This window comes from Portunus trituberculatus, chromosome 40 (assembly GCF_017591435.1).
Source record: "Portunus trituberculatus isolate SZX2019 chromosome 40, ASM1759143v1, whole genome shotgun sequence".
Lineage (NCBI taxonomy): Eukaryota > Metazoa > Arthropoda > Malacostraca > Decapoda > Portunidae > Portunus > Portunus trituberculatus.
The window spans coordinates 5,265,001-5,289,333 of NC_059294.1; the positions used below are offsets into that span (position 1 = coordinate 5,265,001).

Consider the following 24,333-nt stretch of genomic DNA (forward strand, 5'->3'; position numbering starts at 1 on the left):
CTTCATCATTTTCTCCACCATTAGCATCATCACCAGACTCGTCGCAAGAGAGAGAGAGAGAGAGAGAGAGAGAGAGAGAGAGAGAGAGAGAGAGAGAGAGAGAGAGAGAGAAAGTAAGGGAAAGAGAGTTCAGAGCCCTCGTTATCTCCCCTCCTCAGATGCCTCCATGCACTCATTCATTAGAACTTTGCATATTGTTAATTACAAGCTCCACCTTCCATATACAAGAGAGACCCAACTCGGCACGGCCATGGAAGGGTGGTAGGGAGTGATAAGCAACACATAACCAATAGCTCTGCGGCTGACAGGACGAGGGCCACTCACCACTCACCACTCACAACACTGCATTCACCTCCCTCCCTCTTAGGACTCTTATCACACCTCATCTATTCATTACTTTTACCACGCTGCCTTATAGAGTAAAGGGACAAAAGTTATTGGAAGTTTTGGAGATGAATGAAGGTTCTCTCTCTCTCTCTCTCTCTCTCTCTCTCTCTCTCTCTCTCTCTCTCTCTCTCTCTCTCTCTCTCTCTCTCTCTCTCTCTCTCTCTCTCTCTCTCTCTCTCTCTCTCTCTCTCTCTCTCTCTCTCTCTCTCTCTCTCTCTCTCTCTCTCTCTCTCTCCCCCTCCCCCCACCCACGTCCATCTCTGAAAAACTCAATGAAGGTCGGGATCTCTCTTCGGCTGCTCAATATCGTCCTTCATGTTTGTGGGTAAAAATGGTCTTGACTGAAGTCCTGTCAGTTTTGGGATAGGAGGGATAGGGAGGGGAAAAACTAGGTTAGTCTTGAAAAGCAGAGTGAGAGAGAAATATATATATAAAGAGAGAGAGAGAGGTGGCGGGAGGGAAAAGAAGAGAAAGGAGCGAAGAAAGACAGGGCACAATGAGAACGTTGAAGATGATGAGAACAAAATAAGTAAAAGATGAAAGAATGTTTTATCTGGTATTGGGAGAAGAAAAGAGGGAAGCAATACAAAACGCAACGCTCGGACAGACAAAAGAGCAGCACGGAACAAGTCGAGAAAAAAGAGAAGGCGAAAGATAAGAAATAAAGAGAGGAGAAGGAGCTGGAAGACTTAAAGGAGGAAGAAAAGGAAGATGAAAAAAAAGATAAAAGAAGATAAACAAAAGGTAGTTTAATCCTTTCGGTACCATGACGTGTTTCCATACTCATTCTGGTTACTATATGGCAACAATATACAACTTCAGAAACATATGTGGATTAAAATAATGAAGACTTTGGCCATTAATGTTCTTACCTCCATAGACCCTTCCTAATGTCAATAAAATGGTCTAATCGTACACAAATATCAAGGTAGAAATGTGTTCCAGTACTGAAGAGGTTAAGAAAGGCTGAATTGATACCCATGCAAACTTGAAAAGCAGAGGAGAGAGAGAGGAGAAAACAGAAGGTAAAGGAGATGGTGAGAAAGAGAAAGGACAACGCTTCAGGCGAGATAGAAGGCAAACATTTGTGGCTGAAAGTAAGGGAAAGAAAGAAGGACGGAACACACTACTTTCGAGGCTTTTAGAAGACAATGGTAGGGGTCTGAGAAGCTCTTAAAATAAAACACTCTGAGGAAGGGCGGTGAACGTAGAAGAAATGAAAAGGAGTATTTTTAAAGGACATTGAGAAAAAGAGCACTAAAGTCAAAAGAAATGTAGTTTGAAGACATTTAGGAATCATCTTTATGAACGAAATATTTAAAGTAAAGAGGAATATGAGGAAAGATAAGGATATTAGAGAGGAAAGAAATTGAAGGTTTGAAATATAGCAAAACAAAATGTTTAAAGACGGAAAAATGTAGATGAAGAGATTGAAGCATACTTAAGAAGGAAAGCATTGGGAAAATTTAACCATGGGAATACAAAAATAAGGCCCATATTCTGAAACACTTCCGCGCCACATCTTCACTATTTTCAAAGGGCTCTAGTTGAAGCGACACGGGTTTATAAGGATGTGTCTGTAATTACAGTGACATTTTAAAAAGTTTTCTGCATTATCAATAGGACAAATACTTTTTAGAACTCGGCTAATCGTTTTTGTGGTGTTTAAGAATGCTCGCTGTGAGAGAGGGAAGCCTTTCTGAATATGGCGCTAAGAACTAAAAATAGTGATGGTGATATTGTTAGTAGCGTTCACATCTTCAATGCATGTGGTGTTAGAAGTCAAAGTATTAGTAAAACCGATAAGGCAACGATCATGCGAGTAATAAATGTCTTCCGTGGCGAGGTTTAACGCAACATCGTAATTCAAATGTTTTTTATAGATATTTAAGTTGCGGTAAAAGTGTCTTCCGACCCCCATAGACCTTTCATAATGTCAATAAAATGGTCTAATCGTACCCAAATCTCAAGGTAAAAATGTGTCCCAGTACTGAAGGGGTTAATAGTGTCGCGGAAGCATGCCTGGTTGTCAGATCTTGAGGAAAACCGTGAGCTATAACTGTAATAAGAGTGCTGATCAATAAAAAACAGGTATTATTCACATACAATCAAATATATCACCAATGAGCTACAATGTTTTGAACCGAGGAGCCACTTTAGACTAGACAATCTTATATTGGTCAGTGTGGTATTCAGAGCCATTTCATCTGGTTATGTCGGTAATAGGGAACGTAGTAGTATCTATAGTGGCCGTGCGTCAGAATACACAACGGCAAAAGGGAAAGCCAATTGCATTACATACGTGCATTATGTTTGCCCTCCTACTCTTCGAATGCTGTTTTATTTTTGATAGTATTTGATTTGCACAGTGATCTTCTTATGGGAGAGGGAGATGAAGACGGTAGGCACCTTATTCTTTTCCCTCCTCCTTCCTCCCTCTACCTCGCCTCCTTCTCTTACCTTCCCTCACCTTCAATCTCACTCTCATATTGTTTGATTTGCACATTGATCTACTTATATGAGAAAGAGAGAGAGAGAGAGAGAGAGAGAGAGAGAGAGAGAGAGAGAGAGAGAGAGAGAGAGAGAGAGAGAGAGAGAGAGAGAGAGAGAGAGAGAGAGAGAGAGAGAGAGAGAGAGAGAGAGAGAGAGAGAGAGAGAGAGAGAGAGAGGAGGCACCTTATTCTTTTCCTATCTCCATCCTCCCCCTACCTCACCTTTTCCTCACTCACCTTCCTTCACCTTCAGTCTCACTCTCATTTCCTCCGTTCTATTGATGTGGAAATATTGGTGAGGTGGCTGTCGCAGAGAAAGGAATCGCAGTCACTTTTCCGACTCAAACTTCTCCTGAAATGAAGTTATATTTTTGGCAACATCTTATAAGCTTTTACTGCGCTTAGCTTGACGGAGAGGTAGAGAGAGATAGATATATACTAAAAGAGCGAAGGATGAGTGAGAGACAGAGTGAGGGTACAGAGGTAACGGAAGCCGTATTAAAAAAAAAAGAAGGGAGGAAGAAGGAAAGGAAGAGAGAGCGTTAGATAAAAATGTGTTGCGTAATATGGGAGGAGAAATAAGAAAGAGAACTGAAGATAAATTCAATCAAACTGGGAAAAGAAAAAGGCTATCGAGAAAACCGAAATGGAAGGAGGTGTGTGTGTGTGTGTGTGTGTGTGGGAAGAAAATAGATAACACGAGAGAGAGAGAGAGAGAGAGAGAGAGAGAGAGAGAGAGAGAGAGAGAGAGAGAGAGAGAGAGAGAGAGAGAGAGAGAGAGAGAGAGAGAGAGAGAGAGAGAGAGAGAGAGAGAGAGAGAGAGAGAGAGAGAGAGAGAGAGAGAGAGAGAGAGTGAGGAGAAGGAACCGAGAAAAGAATGAAACCGAAACACCACGAAATAGCGAAAAAGACAAATAACAAAACCGCAACCGAGAGAGAGAGAGAGAGAGAGAGAGAGAGAGAGAGAGAGAGAGAGAGAGAGAGAGAGAGAGAGAGAGAGAGAGAGAGAGAGAGAGAGAGAGAGAGAGAGAGAGAGAGAGAGAGAGAGAGAGAGAGAGAGAGAGAGAGAGAGAGAGAGAGAGAGAGAATGCAACAGAAAATCCAAACAGGCAAGAGAGGAACCGAGAGAGAGAGAGAGAGAGAGAGAGAGAGAGAGAGAGAGAGAGAGAGAGAGAGAGAGAGAGAGAGAGAGAAAGGTACACATACGCAAATTCCCGCCCAAGATAAATACCGAGAAGTTATCCCCGTTAGTGTTGAAGGCTTCAGGGTGCCACTCGCCTCCCACTCACTGCTTTAGGGACATCAAGGGACTCTCAAAGTTTAGCCCCTTGCCGTGCCTCTCGGTACTCACGTGGAGGAGAAAGACGTCAAGGTTAATGCAGAGGAAAAGTTTGTAATTATGCCTTGTGTGTGTGTGTGTGTGTGTGTGTGTGTGTGTGTGTGTGTGTGTGTGTGTGTGTGTGTGTGTGTGTGTTTATTACTTCACCGTGCACGTGTTTTTTTTTTTTTGAGTGGTGTGAGGTCATTACAACACAATTTGCCTCAGTGGTGGTATTCATTCATTACTTGGTACTGCTCGACGTGATTCACTAAAGCCACGCGTGTTTATGATTGCATAGTGTCGCTACAGTGATGGAGTCAATGAATATCTATGGCACAAATTTTATTCTTTTCTCTACTAGGCCATTTTTTTTTTTTTTATCTCTTACCTAATTCATACACCAAAGATGCGCCTGGGTGGTGATATGGGCCCTTATATGGGTACCACTATAGATTAAATTGCCGGCGCCTCTAACGGGTGGAAGCTTAACAGCGCTTCCAGTACTCTTCAAGTTACCTACAAGCGCCATAGGATAGGATATAAAATAAAAAATTACACACTTGTTTCACGACAATCAATTACTTTTCCAACTTCCGCTTCACCACAGCTCTCCCCTTTCCGCCTCACCACCACAGCTGTCACCCTCCCGCCACACTACCACAGCTGTTACCTTCCCGCCTCACCACCACAGCTCTCCCCTTCCCGCCTCACCACCACAGCTCTACCTTTCCCGCCTCACAACCACAGCTGTCACCCTCCCGTCTCACCACCAGAGATGTACAAAGCAAACATCATTATCTGGTGCAGCAGTGGCCAGCAAACAGCATCAGCCCACTGCCAACGGAGCGATCACTAGTCATGGACACACACACACACACACACACACACACACACACACACACACACACACACACACACACACACACACACACACACACACACACACACACACACACACACACCGCGCACTGATCGGTACCGACTTAGCGCGGTGCCCACTATTGTGCGAGCCTTAAATAAATAAGTAAATAAATAAGTGAACTCTAGGTTAAGTTAGATCCATAGTTAGGTTAAGCATTTTAGTTCATTGTTTTAATGTCCCCCCCCTGTACATTTTCAGTGAATTTTTTTACATTGCCATATTAATAAACCGTATATTATTATTATTATTATTATTATTATTATTATTACACACACACACACACACACACACACACACACACACACACAGGACCAAACTAATAAGAGCATCTATATAAAGAGTCTTTATTGCTTTGCTCAGGTACCATACTTTAATTAAACGAAAGGACACGGTTCAGGTGAGGCACACGCCTACCTGTGCTCGCTACAAAGCCTCCGCCTTGGCAGCATCTTATTAACATCTTTTATGAATAAAGATGAACCCTTGCATATTAGCTCCTTTAAATCTACGACACATTTTTTACCTTGACGTTTTTATATACATTAGGAAGAGTCTATGGAGGTCAAAAGATTAATGGCCTGAATCCTCACTACTCTAATCAACAAATAAGTTTCTGAAGCTGTATAAAATCACTAAACAGTAAGCAGAAGGAATATGGAAAAGCGTCATTGTACTGAAGGGGTTAAACTGAGAGAGGTGGAGAAGGCTACAAGTCCTGCGCTGGCGTTCCGGATTCTGCTAGTGTAGTCTCAATGGATAGCAGAAAACGATACCCTTTCCATCGCCTGCACCACGCAAACAAATAGCAATTTTCTCAACAAATAGCTATTGAGGTCACGAGCAATGGGCTTATGGGAGTGTTAGTGCTGGAAATTCCACACATTGATGGCTTAACCCAATAACAGAGGGATTCAGTGGAATTGCAAATTATATATAGCAAAATTTTAATTAAAGAAAAAATTATGAGTAAAATGAAATCTAAGTTTGCTTCAGGTTCCCATTCAACAGGTAAAGTTACGCCTTCTTATTAGAACCTAATGAGAAGTGGTGCGTTTGCCAGAGCTGTGTAATTCTATGCCTGCGGTAAATAAAGACATAATGCTGAGGGAGCCTTCTCGATCACTGGACCTGAGCCCTGGTGTTGCTGTAATCTGCATTTGTAATTTTCCACCAAATAACTACATGTTGAGTATAAGCTCTTGTAGATGTGAATACTGACAAAGGGAGACTTAGGTTTATCATACAGTTTTGGAAAATGAGGTGACGCTTTTCCTCAATTACAGTTACAGACAAAATGGTAATTTTTACCTTGAGATTTGTGTATGATTAGACCATTTTATTGACATTAGGAAGGATCTATGGAAGTTAATGACCACAGTCTTTACTATTTCAATCCCACACATGAGTTTCTGAAGATATATAGAATTACCAAATATGAAGCAAAAATGAATATGGAAACGCGTCACGGTACTCAAAGGGGTTAAGTGTTACGTCAACATAGAGCAACGCGATGCCAAATGTCAATGTAGAGCAATGGATACAGTTTCTATTCATATGCATTCTGAGGAACAAAAGCGCTCGTAACTCACCACGTCCTACATTTGATTGAATTGTGAAATCAAACTATTGCCTCGGATTAAATTTCAACATTCACACCTCTTCTTTGCACACACACACACACACACACACACACACACACACACACACACACACACACACACACACACACACACACACACACACACACACACACACACACACACACACACACACACACACACACACACACACACACACACACACACACACACACACACACACACACACACACACACGATCTTTCCCTTCCCCATAAACTAATATAAAAATCGCTCTCCTCCTCCTCCTCCTCCTCCTCCTCCTCCTCCTCCTCCTCCTCCTCTTCTTCTTCTTCATCCTCCTATCCTCTTCCTACTCCTCCTCCTCCTCCTCCTCCTCCTCCTCCTCCTCCTCCTCCTCCTCCTCCTCCTCCTCCTCCTCCTCCTCCTCCTCCTCCTCCTCCTCCTCCTCCTCCTCTTCTTCTTCTTCTTCCTCTCCTCCTCCTCCTCCTCCTCCTCCTCCTCCTCCTCCTCCTCCTCCTCCTCTTCATTTGGTCCGAATTATAAATATAACCATAAAAAACGTCACATAGCGCTTACTCACATTCTCTCTCTCTCTCTCTCTCTCTCTCTCTCTCTCTCTCTCTCTCTCTCTCTCTCTCTCTTGCTATGGTATTTTTCTTCGTCACACGAGTAATGAGTTCAGAGTTGGAGTTAGTCAGTAGTCTTTGAGGATTTGAAGCTCCGTTGCTATTCTTGATCCTTTGTAATGCTTTATAATCCTTCCCTTATTCCTCCTCCTCCTCCTCCTCCTCCTCCTCCTCCTTTTCCTGCTCCTTCTTCTTCTTTTCTTCCTGTCTTTCTGTTCTTTTTTCACCTATTTTTTTCTCACTCTCCTTATCCTCTTGACCTTTTCGTTCTTCATCCTCGTCTCATTCTTATCGTTGTTCCTTTTTTTCTTCTTGTTTTTGTGAATATTGTACTGCGCAATGATGTAGTGTAATAGTTCTTTCTGCTTTCGTGTTTCTGCTTACGATCACTCCCTCGGCTTCCTCCAACTCTGCTTCTTTCCCAATGGTGTAGAAAGCTTGGCCTCCTATAGAAATGCGGTCTGCAATGGACTAAAATGCAAGACGTGTTTACTTGGCAGCTACAACTCGCCAAAGACCTCCACTATTCTGCCTCTCTCTCTCTCTCTCTCTCTCTCTCTCTCTCTCTCTCTCTCTCTCTCTCTCTCTCTCTCTCTCTCTCTCTCTCTCTCTCTCTCTCTCTCTCTCTCTCTCTCTCTCTCTCTCTCTCTCTCTCTCTCTCTCTCTCTCTCTCTCTCTCTCTCTCTCTCTCTCTCTCTCTCTCTCTCTCTCTCTCTCTCTCTCTCTCTCTCTCTCTCTCTCTCTCTCTCTCTCTCTCTGTTCTTTTTCACCTTCTCCTTCTCCTTTCCTGCCCATCTCCCCTCCTTTCCTTCCTTTCCCTTCACGAGGCAAGCAGAGCGGCACCTTTGTTTCCTTGCCAGACGGGCGGCTCCATGTGACAGCACGCTGGAAAATTGTGTTCTTGTTTTCTTGTTTAGCGCTTCAAGAATAGTCATCCCTCCACGTGAGCAGAAAACACTGGCACTATTACAGCCTAACCATAGTGCATTTGAAGGCGAGTGATGAATATATACGCTGTTATAGAGAGGTTGTTAATTTTTTGCTTGGTTGTTTGGTGAAGAGGCGTTCCTGGAAGTGTGTCGGATGAAAGACAGGTTGAGAAGTCCTCCAAAGCAAATGACGCTTGTGGCCTCTGAGAAAATCTGACTGAGAAAGACTTGGGCAGACTTGCAAGTGGAGGAAAAGGAAAAGAGAGAGAGAGAGAGAGAGAGAGAGAGAGAGAGAGAGAGAGAGAGAGAGAGAGAGAGAGAGAGAGAGAGAGAGAGAGAGAGAGAGAGAGAGAGAGAGAGAGAGAGAGAGAGAGAGAGAGAGAGAGAGAGAGAGAGAGAGAGAGAGAGAGAGAGAGAGAGAGAGAGAGAGAGAGGAAGAAAGTAGAAGAAACACGAGTGAGATAAGCAGACAGGAAGAGAAGATAGCGAGAGAAAGGAGAGAGGAGAAGAAGGAGGAGGAGCTGGAGACGAAGAAGAAGGAGAAAGAGGAGGAAGTGTAGGAAGGTGCGAGAGAAGAGAAGTAAGAGGCAAAGGAAGGCGGGAGGTAAGCACTCAGACATTCAGACAAAGATAACAAACAGCGCCTGGAAGTTGTGAGGGCGTGAATAATAGCAGTGTGCAATAAGCAGCTATTGTGCCGCCTATACCTGCCCTCACCGGCTGGTTGAGGCTGACGGAGGGCACAGAGGCATTAGAGCGAGGGTGCTCCATGAGGCGGCAAGCGAGGAGGCGAAGGATGGAGGTCGTCTGTTTGGTGTTGTGCGGTAGGGAGATTAACCCCTTCAGTGCCATGACACGTTTCCATATTCATTATGTTTACTCTCTGGTGATATTACACAGCTTCAGAAACTTGTGTAGGTGGATTAAATTAGTGAAGACTTTGGCCATTAATCTTCTGACCTCCATAGACCCTTCCAAATATCAATAAAATGGTCTAAACGTACACAAATATCAAGGTTAAAAATGTGTCCCAGTACTGAAAAGGTTAATCTCACAAGAACCTCACGACCTTTAATTTCCTCAGTCAAATCTTCAAGTATTTAGTGCAATTAGAATATTACGTGGATTTTGTCAATTTGTTACTTTTTAGCTTATCTGTTCATTTATTTTCCTTTTCTTTTTGTCTAACGTGAAAAAGAAAGTTGAAGTGAAGGTATAGGAATGCTGGAAAAGGCTATGTCTGTATGTTGGTATAGAGTTCATTGCACCTGATGATTAAGTATGAGCATAAAGGGATCAAACACTAAGGGAAGCTGCAAGAAGCCATGAGGCCAACATGCATCAAAACTTAACCTATAGCCATATATCGTTCTTATCAATAAATTCACCTTATCTTCAACAACGAGTCACCATTTTCTGACGCAGTTGATTAATTAGCGGAAGTATACTGATGTGGAGCTGAGGTTTACTTGTAGCTTGTTACTTGTTGTTCTTCACAGTGTTCCCTGTACTCTGCCTTGTGTCGTGGCCTCTTTCCAAGTAAGCTGCTGAGTTGCGTCTTCGGAGATACACGGGCTGATTGCATCACCCCGGCCGTTCTGCTCCATCCAATCAAGAATTCAATTATCCGTGCACTCGCCATCCCAATCCAATCACCGCTCACTCGGGCAAGACTGCGCGACGCGGCACCCACACACACTTCTCAGGCACCAAGCCGCAACAAGGCACCTTATTCAAGCGTCTTATCCACTCTCACCACTCGTTATCCACTCTCGCCACTCGCATCTGTGTGTTCATGTGTTGCTCCTACCAGATTCACTGTCTTTACTCGCCCCTGTCGCGTGCCACATATGTACACCTACCTACGTCTGTGTCGTTTATATCTCACATCGTATGAACGCAGTGTTAATCTCCAGCTTCGTCTTCTTAGCCCCTTCAATACTGGGACACATTTTTACCTTGAGAATTTGTGTACGTTCAGTCTATCTTATTGACATCAAGAAGGGTCTATGGAGGTCAGAAGATTAATGGCCAGATTCTTCACTATTTCAATCTCTCACATAAGTTTCTGAAGCTGTATAAAATCACCAAATAGTAACCAGAATAAATATGAAAACGCGTCATGATACTGAAGGGGTTAAATCCATACATCGCCTTACGTTTATCCTTGCTATGTTCTAGTTTTTCTTGCTTACAATTCATGATGTGCTTTAAATTGTCTCTCACCGCACTTTGTTTTAGAAGGCCTTGGTACAGAAGCATGTGTAATTCAGGCCAGAGCATGTATATATAATTCAAGCCAGCTTTTCAGTATGCAGTATACAAGTCACACTGCCACTCTTACATATTCATACACAGTAATTACACAAACAGAGAAGTCAGATGTGTCAACACTAGACAAACTTCAGGTAATCCACAGGAACTCAACGCATAGCTAATGATGAAAGTATATATATTCACTGAGTTCTTGCATGAGTATAACTTTATGAACCATCGCCGTACTGCAAGGGATGGTCTCGTAACCTTTAGTGTACGTAATGTAGGACCGTCCGTGACATTCTAATTAGCGTGGGAAATATGTATCATGCCGCGAGGAGGCTTTTTTTCTTCATTTTCTTCTCTTTGGTGCCATTCCCAGCATTTGGCACACCTTCTATCTACATACATACATACATACAGCGACACATTATCCGCTGCCTACATACATACAGTGGCAAACTATCATCTACATCGACATATTTTCCTCTACATACATACAAACAGCGGCACATTTTCCTCTACTTACATAGATACAACGGCACACTTTCCTCTACATACATAGATACAGCTGCACACTTTCCTCTACATACATAGATACAGCTGCACACTTTCCTCTACATACATAGATACAGCTGCACACTTTCCTCTACATACATAGATACAACGGCACACTTTCCTCTACATACATAGATAGATACAACGGCACACTTTCCTTTACATAAATAAATACAGCTGCACACTTTCTTCTTCATACATAGATAAAGCTGCACATTTTTCTCTACCTAGATAGATGCAACGGCACATTTTCCTCTACCTACATGAAAACACCAGCACACTATCCTCTACATTCACACATATATACGCACTATTACTGATAAAAACAACGATAAAAAAAAAATACACTTCTATATGTACTGAACACCTCATCCTCTTTACCTGCATAATAAGAAGCGTTATTTCACCTCTATACGCACATTACTCTTCAGACCGTAGCTAATAAAATCACGTAAAGAAATTATAAAAGTAACAAATAGTCCCTCGTTAACCTACAACTTAATGAGGCTCGTTCAGATTAAACTATGTGTCTCGTTTCCCATTTAGGAGCAACCAAAGGAGAAGGAGAAGGAGGAGGAGATGGTGGTGGTGATGGTGGTGGTGGTGGTGGTGGTGGTGGTGGTGATGGTGGTGATATTGGTGATGGAGAAAATGGAGGAGGAGGAAGAGAAGCAAGAGGATGAAGAGGGATTAGAAGAAAAGGAAAAACAACAGAGAGAGAGAGAGAGAGAGAGAGAGAGAGAGAGAGAGAGAGAGAGAGAGAGAGAGAACACGAGAGTAGCAGATAACGAGCTGCTTATTTGTCTTATAATGAGGTTGTCTACTTTATTACGTGGATTATGCGTAATTATTCGAGACCACTCTATTGGACAGGAGGAAGACAAACCTTGTAAGGGGATAAAGCTTCTCTCTTCAGTATCGGCTTTATTTCTGTCATTGTGTTCGCAGGATTCTTCTCAGGGAGCAGAGAGCCGCGGGGAAAAGGTGAAGGGTGGGTTAAACTTTGAGAGGAGAAGACTGGGGAGGCAGGAACAAATCTGGCATGTTTGCTTTTAGAATTTGGCGAGTAGGAACAGCACATGTGTGGGTGTGTGGGTCGTGAGTGGTTCAGGGGTAGTGTGGCGAGGCGTTCAAGAATTTTTGGTAATTGCTGGTTGAAAAATGGACACGTATACACACATATACACATGCATACAATAATTATGCTGTATTTTTATATATATGGCTGGTTTTCGCTCTTGCATGAAAAATAATAATAATAGTAATTTTCTCTACATCCTGATGAATAGTACTGAAATGTATGGATCATAAGGAACTATTATCTCTTTCCTTATTTATTTGTTTGACCTATTTACACATTTATTATGATCCTCAGTGTAAAAATGAAAATGGAGGAGGGAACGAAGGCGAGAGAATTTTGCCGCAAAGTTCTTTCCTCTTACCTCGTACCCTTCTCTCTCTCCATTCCTCCCACGGCTTCCTCACTTCTGGTACCTCTTCCTTCCTCTCGTCCTTCTTCTCCTCCTCCTCCTCCTCCTCCTCCTCCTCCTCCTCCTCCTCCTCCTCCTCCTCCTCCTCCTCCTCCTCCTCCTCCTCCTCCTCCTCCTCCTACTCGATATTTCAACTCCAGCCCTTCCACTATTTCAGCTTCTCTAATGCTTCAACCCTGACAAGCCGTTCACCTCTCCCTGGAACGTAGAGGGGACCAACCTGTCTGTCCCCTTGTCGTTCATCCCTCACTTGTCAGGTCTCCGTCCCTCACTCCTTTAATGTCTTCTTCCAGCGCTGTCCTCTTATCCTATTCCTTTGGTGTGTTCAACCTTCCATTTCCCGCCACTCATCACAACTATATACCTTATGCCTTTTTACTCGTTGTGCCTCTCAAGTTGCTCCAGGATATTGCTTTGCTTCTCAAGTTAAGGGCTTTTTATATTAACTCCCTTTAGTACCATAACGTGTTCCCATATTCATTCTGCTTACTATTTCGTGATTTTATACAGCTTCAGAAACTTGTGAGGGGATTAGAATAGTAAAGACTCCGGCCATAAATCTTCTGACCTTCATAGACCCTTCCTGATGTCAATAAAATGGTCCATTCGTACAAAAATCTCAAGGTAAAAACATGTCGAAGTACTGAAAGGATTATTAGCCTCTTTCAAGCAAAGCCAATAATCATACTTGTCCAGGAGCAGCATTCTGGGGAAATTCTGATATCATGAAGCGAGCGTATCTGTCATGTATATAGTAGAAACATGAGGGCAAATTATCGTTTCCACATTCAATCCAGGTCAAATGAATACACGTTTTATATATTGCTGCCTACTGGCATGTATCGAGCCCATGTCCCTATATTGCTCTTGATAAATCCTTCCCCATAGGTTGAAATGGATATATCTGAAAATACTGACGCCATGACTTCAATCCATTTTCTGCTGTTCTTGGAAGGTGAAAGTGAGGCATTAGCTCAGATGCCTCAGGATACGATTGTGAGAGATCTGAGAAGCAAGGCACAAAGACAAGAGAAATGGATTTACTGGAGGAGAATAGCACAGCATGTCGGGAGGTCGTCGTCAAGGGAAGCATCAAGACACGCTTAAGTTTATCTAAGTGCTATTCTGTTCCTCGGGGAAATTCAACTGCGTGTTCTTTGGAGACGGTGGGAGCGCCGCGGCCTCCTTGCCTCCTTGCCTCCTCCCTCCCTGCCCAACCACCACTGACGACTGATATTTGTCCAGGCGAACCAGTGTCACGTGTTCACCCAGGTAGGCAAGGACACACACACACACACACACACACACACACACACACACACACACACACACACACACACACACACACACACACACACACACACACACACACACACACACACACACACACACACACACACACACAGAGAGAGAGAGAGAGAGAGAGAGAGAGAGAGAGAGAGAGAGAGAGAGAGAGAGAGAGAGAGAAGCAGACAGACAGATAGAGAGACAGACAGAAAGACAGACAAAAAGATAGACGAACAGACAGAGAGATAGACAGAAAAACAGAGAGAGAGAGAGAGAGAGAGAGAGAGAGAGAGAGAGAGAGAGAGAGAGAGAGAGAGAGAGGTTGTAAACAATGCCCTTGTTTTGAAAGATTGTCGCACTGAGGAATTAAAAAACAGTCATCTTTGTTTCTGCGACATCATTGTTTATGTTGGGAGTCTAATAACACACAATTGTTCTCTGTTGGCGTCCTAGTTTGTTCTCCTCTTTGAACTTAATGCCTCTGAGTTAATTACCTTCATTCATTATATTCTTAAAACCCATTTCATCTTTCCAGCGTTAAAAACAGTGTTGGTGGGAATTAATCAGAAATTTAACCACACCACTTACTACTGATTGTGTCCCACATATCACCTGGTCGAGTTACGAGAAAATGCTTTCACAAGTCAAGCAGCAATTTCAAGCAATTTTACATGAAAGCGTCGAGCGGGAGGGTCTGTGTGAAGCGTTAAGGAGTTACCGTGAGCAGGTCAGTCAAGTGCATCGCGGCGTGAAGAGTGGGCCTGAGCTGTATGTGTCGCTTTGAAGGGAGAAGTGGAGTGTTAAGGAGGGTGAATAGCAACGAAAGTGTGTAGAAATCAACGCAATGTTCGGAGATGAGTGAATGTTCCGTTCTGGCGACGAGTAAGAGAGTGAGCCGTCCGTATTACTGATGGGGAAATGAAGTGTTGAGGTGTTGAAGAAGATAAATGCATAACGAGAGGACAAAAGGAAACACAACACCACAAAACAGTTTTAAAGGAAGTCACATTATCAAAAGACGGAATCGATGCGTATCTGATGAGTATCTTGACTTAGCTGTATTGATGTGTAAAGAGAGACTGGGAGAAAAAATGGAAACAGTATTCAATTGTTGGTGACGAAAGTGCATAGGTAACATGAGAAAGTGTAAAATGGCTCCAACAAACAAAATATGATACGAAATACTCGGAACACACACACACACACACTCTCTCTCTCTCTCTCTCTCTCTCTCTCTCTCTCTCTCTCTCTCTCTCTCTCTCTCTCTCTCTCTCTCTCTCTCTCTCTCTCTCTCTCTCTCTCTCTCTCTCTCTCACCTCCGCGGTAACAGGAGAACAGAAGAGTGAGTGAGTTTCAGATGCACAAGTGGAGGAAGAGGTCGGAAGGCTTATCATGAGGGGACTTGTAATATCCTCTCTGCAGCCCTTCTTTTATTGACTCTCCTCTCGGCCCAGCTCACACCTCGACCCATCACTTTACTTCTTTATCTCCTCCTCCTCCAACTCTCACTTCAACGCGTCCTCTCTGTCGCCTCCTTCGTTGCACCTATACTTCAAGTTTGAAATTCTCTTGCAGTCTCACGTGTTTTTTGCGTGAAGCCTCTCCTGAGCATTACCTAATTCTTATACAGTGTTTTTGTGTGTGTATTGTAAGTTTTGTTCTATGTTTTACGCTTCCTGCACTTCCTGTCTATCTATTACTTGGTTGTATAGTGAGAAATATATAGCGAGAAAAAAAATAGATTAAAGATAGTACGACAAAAAGAGACGTTCCTACATATTGTAAAAATCTTATAATAATATCAACAATGGTAGTAGTGATCATAATTATGAAGTGAAATGTGAGTTATCATCTTCAGGTAATGATACGTGGCGAGCAATGGACGCAGAGTAAGTTAAATATGGCTGTCTTTACCGTAGACTTTTTTCCCGTAGGCTCGGTTGTGAGAAAGCCCATAATTTTCAAAGATTTTCGTTTCAGTAAAGTATAGATATTTTCCAATATCTTAGGTGTGTGTGTGTGTGTGTGTGTGTGTGTGTGTGTGTGTGTGTGTGTGTGTGTGTGTGTGTGTGTGTGTGTGTGTGTGTGTGTGTGTGTGTGTGTGTGTGAGCGCTTGTGTGCTATTGCAGTTAGTATCAGATCTTATATCCTGAGTAATATCTCTTCTCTTCGTCACTGTGCTTTCACTCACTGTATGCACGTGTTGCCTCCTGCTGTAGCCACTAATACCAGTGCACTAATACCAGTGTTATTGCTTAACCTTTCCAGTGAGGCGGTGTGCATTGAGGGCCTTCCATGAAATTTGTAATGACTCTCTCTCTCTCTCTCTCTCTCTCTCTCTCTCTCTCTCTCTCTCTCTCTCTCTCTCTCTCTCTCTAATATGTTTCCAGCTCTCCTTCCTTCCGACATGGGCTTGTATTCCGCAGTTCGGGCCATTTCCTGCTCCTGATTCCCTCTCCAGAAGTAATTTGTGTGCAACATTTCCCACTCCGCTGAGAAACCTTCTTCTTTGGGACTTCTCGGCAAGATTCTGGGAAGCCGGCCCCCCTTCGCTTCTTCCAGTAGTCTCGCACAGACTGGAAAAACGCGTCGCCATCCTTACCAAGACGTGCAAAACAAAGGCATTTGAATTGTCCTGCGTCTTCTGAGGGTCTTGCGGCGACAGGAAAAATGGGTAAAGTGAGGTTTTCTTTCTTGTGGTGTGACTCTTTGTTTTGTCCGCTTCAGGCTGAAATGAAAAGGAAATGTTCTACTTTTTTCGATGTAAATACCCCGTGCTTTTTCATTACTGAGTGTTCGTCGTGTATGCGTAGATGCTGGATATTTATAAGTACATAGATCAAAACCTCTACATTCTGATTAGCAATAAAACCTTTTCTCTTCCATTCACATTCTGCAAGGGCCAATCATCCCAAAGACATTCTGCATAAAAACTGCGACTATGGCCAATTTTCTGCACGTGTCTTCAAAAATTAGTCTTTCAATAATTTTGATACTAAACCGTATAAACTGTCCTAACCACTTTAGTTTTACATTGGTAAGTGCTAGTTTATTCACGAATCAACTCGTTTTCCTCATCATCAAACTCAGGCAGATAACAGCGCGGCTTTATGGGGCAGATTAGTGTCGCAGCTTTAGGGAATGAAGTATAGGCCAGCGGTGGTGGTGACGTGTTCCCTTGGTCGACTTTAAGGTAGTAACTTGTACTGGAACAGCTGGCGGCTCGCTATGAGGATGTTCCCGTGTTTGTGGTGCCGGAAATACCAATAGTTGTCTCTTCCTGAGCTTAACAAGGCCCAGAAAGTGAGCATTTCTAGCTCGTGGACACAGACATCAGACCTACATCGTCTAAATTAACGAGCGTAACAAGACCAGATGGGCATCGAACTGTGTCAGGATCTTTTTGAAGTGCACACTTTTATCAGGGTGATGAGAAACATTTTGTCGTGTGAGAGAAGCTAATAAAGGCCACAAACTAAAGGGAAAAGTGACTAATTGCCAGACAAAAATAGAATAAGGTTATAAAAAGATTCAGCCAGTTCAGTTACGCTTAGTGTTTCCCACAGACATAAAGAGATAATGAAGGTTTCAGAGAGAGAGAGAGAGAGAGAGAGAGAGAGAGAGAGAGAGAGAGAGAGAGAGAGAGAGAGAGAGAGAGAGAGAGAGAGAGAGAGAGAGAGAGAGAGAGAGAGAGAGAGAGAGAGAGAGAGAGAGAGAGAGAGAGAGAGAGAGAGAGAGAGAGAGAGAGAGAGAGAGAGAGAGAGAGAGAGAGAGAGAGAGAGAGAGAGAGAGAGAGAGAGAGAGAGAGACAGAGAGACAGAGACAGAGAGAAATGCATCCATTGTAATTGGTTTAGCTTCTTGTAAAAGAAATTCATTGGATGCTGTTACAAAGTGTTCATTTTATCTATCACAAAGCTATCCCTCGTCAAAGGAAATGCACTGATCACAAACACTAACAAAGGAAACTGAATACTCTGGCGTGTGAATAGAGTATTAACTAGCGTAGCAGATCTTATGTATACTAGATTATGCCGAAGCTTATTCTCGTCTGGCTCTGCAAGGACGCTCTTAACAAACTACCCAAGCAAGGACGCTCTTAACAGTCTACCCAAGCATGGACACTCTGAAAATCTCTCTGCTATACATTCACTACACATAACTAATATGCAATAGGAGAAGGAAAGAAAACACAGAAATTTTTCCTTACACTTCCCTACACACACACACACACACACACACACACACACACACACACACACACACACACACACACACACACACACACACACACACACACACACACACACACACACACACACACACACACACACACACACACACACACACACACACACACACACACACACACACACACACACACACATGCTAAATTTCACTTTATCGTTAGAGAATAACAAGTGACTGAAGGAGTGTGGTGTGTGTGTGTGTGTGTGTGTGTGTGTGTGTGTGTGTGTGTGTGTGTGTGTGTGTGTGTGTGTGTGTGTGTGTGTGTGTGTGTGTGTGTGTGTGTGTGTGTGTGTGTGTGTGTGTGTGTGTGTGTGTGCTGAGGAACATGGCATAGAGATAGAGAGGGTCGCCGTGTGCATGACAGTGGCCCATCTTCTGACCATCGCTAGTGCCAAGTGTATATCCGACAGGCCGCGCGTCACACCCCGGGCAGGCTGCCAAGTGACGTGCGAGGTACAAACACCTTGCCCTACCTAGACTCCCCTTACCTGCCACTTTGCCTTCCTTCTCCCTCGCATCTCGTACTTAGTCTCACCTCAAACCTCCTTCCGCCCTCTCTTAACTCTCGCATTCAGCTTATTCGTTTTGTTTTTGCATTTTAAATGTTATAAGTCTCTCTCTCTCTCTCTCTCTCTCTCTCTCTCTCTCTCTCTCTCTCTCTCTCTCTCTCTCTCTCTCTCTCTCTCTCTCTCTCTCTCTCTCTCTCTCTCTCTCTCTCTCTCTCTCTCTCTCTCTCTCTCTCTCTCTCTCTCTCTCTCTCTCTCTCTCTCTCTCTCTCTCTCTCTCTCTCTCTCTCTCTCTCTCTCTCTCTCTCTCTCTCTCTCTCTCTCTCTCTCTCTCTCTCTCTCTCTCTCTCTCTTTATAAAATGAACGTATAATTGAGATACAGAAACATCTCATATTTTTTTGCGCTCTGCTATGACAAGGAAGAAAATGAGGATGTATATTCTGATCAAATCTTGGAGAGAGAGCGAAGAGTGAGAGTATTTTAAGACATAGATTGATGAGTACCCCTGTTCATACACGTGCATCCCTCCTCTCACTTTCCTCCCCTCCCTCCTCTTCCTCACTTCCCCCACCTTTACTTCCTCCCTCCATCCCATAGCAGCTGTAGAGAAAACGGGAGCTGGGTTGTCCAATCGCACCGTAAACTCGTCCTTCAGTCTCAGTCTCTCAGTGTTAGGCGGTGCAGTGTGGGGTGACTCACATCCATCCTCCATCCATCACGAGATTCACTTAGAAATATACTGTTCTCAAAGTCCTCGTTAACCCAAAACCTCAGCACACAGTCTGTCTGGGGCGGCTGTGTCCATGATGGTGGCGGTAGTGATGGTTGTGGTGGCGTGTGGTAGGCCGGAGTGACCCAAAGGAGCTACTGGATTAATCTCGTCTGCTTATGGTGGCGTATGTCTCAGCCCTCCCAGACCATCGCCACGCATAGGTACTCTTTGTGCAGTTGGGTATAGAGGTGTGAATGTGAGATTGGTTTACGATTACACCATTTTATTGACTTTAGGAAGGGTCTGAGGAGGTCATGAGATTAATGGCCAGAGTCTTTATTATTTTTATCCCCACTTGAGTTTCTGAAGCTGTATAAAATCGTCAGATAGTAAGCAGAATGAATATAGAAACGTGTCATGGTACTGAAAGGGTTAATGTGATGACTGGAGGCCAAAAGGAGCAGAGTACACAGTGATCTCGATGGTCGTGTTTTTTTTTTTTTTGTGGGTTTTACTTATGAAAAATTATGTGTACGTTCATTTTGATAATGATAGAGGTAGTAGTAGTGGTAGTAGTAGTAGTAGTAGTAGTAGTAGTAGTAATAATAGTAGTAGTAGTAGTAGTAGTAGTAGTAGTAGTAGTAGTAGTAGTAGTAGTAGTAGTAGTAATAGTAGTAGTAGTAGTTGTAGGAGGAGGAGTAGAAGTTGTAGTAAGTAGTAGTAGTAGTAGTAGTAGTAGAAGAGTAGTAATAGTAGTTGTAGTAGTAATTGTAGGAGGAAAAGGACGAGGAGGACGAAGAGGAGCACCAAAAACTAGGAGGAGGAGGAGGAGGAGGAGGAGGAGGAGGAGGAGGAGGAGGAGGAGGAGGAGGAGGAGGAGGAAAAGGAGAAGGAGGAAGAAGAGGAAGAGGAGAAGGAGGAAAAGTGTTCATTGTTTCTTTGTCTGTTTGTTCGTTTGTGCTTTTCCCCACGACTTGACTTATAGTTCTGGAAGTTTGCCAGTATTGATGACGAGAGGGCGGTGTGTGTGTGTCATGGTGAGGTTGATTCCCCTCCTATGAGTACCAATTAACCAGCGGTTGTGTTCCCTTCTTGGCTGGATGGGAAGCTATCAGTTGCCACAAATCCATGTAATATAATGATTAATGAGCCCATCTCTAAGGAAATAGTTTTGTTACCAGTATCATTTTCAATTTCCAGTTCAGTGTTGTATGAATACTGTGTAATGAAAGTAGACGACATTAACGATGGGGTATGCTGAAAAACACCAATAATGGTGTGCTAGAATATTGGTGTATCATATTCATTATTTTTGACAAGTTATTAGAATACTCTGATGTCATAAAAATAAACAATCATTATCAAAAGTAGCCAATAATGAGGCTCGTAACGCCTAATATTGGGTAAGAGAGAGAGAGAGAGAGAGAGAGAGAGAGAGAGAGAGAGAGAGAGAGAGAGAGGGGAGCTGTGGAGAGACTGATAATAGTAATATCGCTAGGGGGACTGTTCCCTAATGAATAGTGACAGCCTTTCTTGTGCTACCTTAGATACAGAAGACGCCGATATTAGATTAATATCCCCATTGCTTCTCACTTGTACGTACCAGTAAGCGAAACTACAAGGTGTGAAAGGACAAAGCTTTCACACTCGGTTGACTTCACACCTGATTGATTTCATTGAAGTAGCAGCCAAGAATTCTATGATAAGTAGTCATATTGAAGTCTTAAGTCAGTTTGTTTTGCTTCCACGTTTCGTCAAAAAGCGAATACACACACACACACACACACACACACACACACACACACACACACACACACACACACACACACACACACACACACACACACACACACACACACCGGTAGCTCAGTGGTTACAGCGCTGGCTTCACAAGCCAGAGGACCGGGGTTCGATTCCCCGGCCGGGTGGAGATATTTGGGTGTATCTCCTTTCACGTGTAACCCCTGTTCACCTAGCAGTGAGTAGGTACGGGATGTAAATCGAGGAATTGTGACCTTGTTGTCCCGGTGTGTGGTGTGTGCCTGGTCTCAGGCCTATCCGAAGATCGGAAATAATGAGCTCTGAGCTCGTTCAGTAGGGTAACGTCTGGCTGTCTATTCAGAGACTGCAGCAGATCAAACAGTGAAACACACACACACACACACACACACACACACACACACACACAGCTTGTAACTATCCTTATCTGAGCAGAGTCACTAGTGTAGCCATATTTGTAAAAAAAAAAAGATTAATAAAAGAGAACGGAATAAGACGGAGATGCAGCCAAGTGGGGGCTACAACCTCAATAATACCGTATTACACGCTCGCCTGTCTCAATCCACGATAACAAGACGGTATTGGGAGAGCAAACTACTGATATAGATTAGTTGCTTTCCATTACGTAGATGGAAGGATAAATAGATGGATAAATAGATAGAGAGATAGGTAAATAGACAAGAGGATAGATATATAATGAGACAGATCAACAGACAGATAGATAGATTGGTATACGCTTCATCAGTGTCCGTGGCTACATCAGACCACCAGCTGGCGTCAGTAATAAAGTTTGAGCCTCCCTTCACAGTGTGCGTGCGTGGAAGTCTCCCCACCTGTCTTGTTGCCTTTGATCTTGTAAATGACGATGATGCAGAACCCATGACCGGATTATCCACGAAGGACGCTGTTGAAAGAAAAGTTGAAAGTGGTGACGTCTTTTGCGTGAAACAGTGGTGGTGATGGTGGTGGTGGTGGTTGTTGTGATGGTGAAGGTAGTGGTCGATAGAAGGCAAAGTGATATTGCATTTACCTTACTAAAATCTTAATTCTAACCAAATCTCCAACTTAAAATCCACAAAAAAAACCCATCAGAATATCAGTGAAATATGAAGAAAAATCAAAGTACAATAAAGAATGGACTGAAACCACAATATCCAAATAAAAACAAGGCTTGTAAAAATATTTTATAAGACTGTGGGAGTTGTAAGCCCCGGCAGGAAGGTAAAGCTGGCAATAACGAGACACACACACACACACACACACACACACACACACACACACACACACACACACACACACACACACACACACACACACAGTTCTTCTCATATATCCTAGTCTCTCTCTCTCTCTCTCTCTCTCTCTCTCTCTCTCTCTCTCTCTCTCTCTCTCTCTCTCTCTCTCTCTCTCTCTCTCTCTCTCTCTCTCTCTCTCTCTCTCTCTCTCTCTCTCTCTCTCTCTCTCTCTCTCTCTCTCTCTCTCTCTCTCTCTCTCTCTCTCTCTCTCTCTCTCTCTCTCTCTCTCTCTCTCTCTCTCTCTCTCTCTCTCTCTCTCTCTCTCTCTCTCTCTCTCTCTCTCTCTCATCTAGATTCAGTCGTCACCATTCAGCACACAGCCAAACACGTGATCTTTTCCGCGTGTCAATGAGTCAACCCACGTACTCACAATCTCAGGAAGGCAGGCAGTGAGCTAAGCGAGGTCACCCCATCACAATTGTTATTTACACTCTGTCTTCAAGGAGCCTCATCTCTCATTGCTTACTGCTCCTACTTGCGGAACCTTTGTAAGCTTTTCTTTCTCCTATTCTCATTTGGGGGGATCTTTTTTATTTGTTATGGGAATGTTTTGAGAGTGTATTTCTTAGACATCACGCATTCTTCTTCGACATCCCATATTCCGTCTTCTTTGTACTATCTGTATTGTTGAATGTTTACTTCTTGGTCTTATCCACAGTCTATATTCCCATTTCTCTACCCTATTCGTATTCTATGGCCTCAATTTGATATCCAATCAACGCACCATATCCTCACTTTCTTGTAGCATCAGTATCATATGTTTCCACTACCTTATTCTATATACATTCCATATTCTCATTCTATTGTATTACTTACAGCCCAAAGCCTCCTTTACACAACAAGGCTCATATTCTGAAACATACGCACTGCACCTTCACTATTTTCAAAGGATTCAAGTTGACATGGGTTTTAAAGGTGTTTTGTAATTCTAGTTACATGTTATTTATTTATCTGCATTATCAACAGGACAAGTACTCTTTAGAACTTGGCCAATCGTCTCTATGGTCTTTCAAAATGGTCACGGTGAGAGAGGGAAGCGTTTCTAAATATGACTGCAGACCCACGTCCTCACCGCTCCTCGCCATAGTCTCGCACACCGCCATCTCCCTCCTCCCATACATCTCTGAGGGACAAATAATCTCTCCAATATTTCTCTCAAACCTTCGTCCTCGTTTTGGAAATTTTGATACATTTTCGCCTTTTATCCTTTCCATTCTCGCTCATCCTCTCTTATCTTCACTGGTAACGTGCGGGCGGTCAATGAGACTGTTAACGGGATAAATGTTAAAGGAAAAGTCTTGTGTTTGTTAAGTATTTGAAGCTCGAAATGGGAAAAGACGCAGCAAGGTATCAGGTGGTTTGGCGAGTCAGAAAGAGGAATGTACATGTGGGAGACCTTTTTTTTCATTCAAATACTGGAATCTTTAAGAGAGAGAGAGAGAGAGAGAGAGAGAGAGAGAGAGAGAGAGAGAGAGAGAGAGAGAGAGAGAGAGAGAGAGAGAGAGAGAGAGAGAGAGAGAGAGAGAGAGAGAGAGAGAGAGACAGACAGACAGACAGACAGACAGACAGACAGACAGAGAGCATTACATGTATTCAATATATATTTCTTTACAGTCCTACTCTCACCTCACATTTCCCTTTCACGGGAGGAATACACGTGAGAGTAAATACTAAGAACTCGGCCTTATATTTCCTTCTTGAAGTCTACGAGGCTCACTGTGATTTTTGGGTTTCTCCTCCACTGAATCTCATAGTGTTGCCAAGTCTTCGCACGTTGAGAGTGAAAGTCAAGCAGTGAGGACTATGTATGCGTTCAATTGACGTGTCATGGAGCAGATATCGTCCTTGCAGACCACGTGCCTCTTACGAGATGTTTGCTGGGTAGTAACTAATCACCTCCTTGTCCTCCTTCTCCCCCTC

The 24,333-nt window shown here is 43.3% G+C and overlaps 1 protein-coding gene across 1 annotated transcript in view; it reads left to right on the forward strand.

Moving 5' to 3' along the window:
• The first annotated feature begins 19,303 nt into the window (after nt 1–19,303).
• Nucleotides 19,304–24,333, forward strand: part of LOC123516252 (organic cation transporter protein-like) — a 41,521-nt gene continuing 36,491 nt past the window's right edge. Inside the window, 1 exon segment of the mRNA XM_045275483.1 lies at nt 19,304–19,560. Within this exon segment, the coding sequence (XP_045131418.1) occupies nt 19,526–19,560 (35 nt within the window). The 5' untranslated portion in view covers nt 19,304–19,525.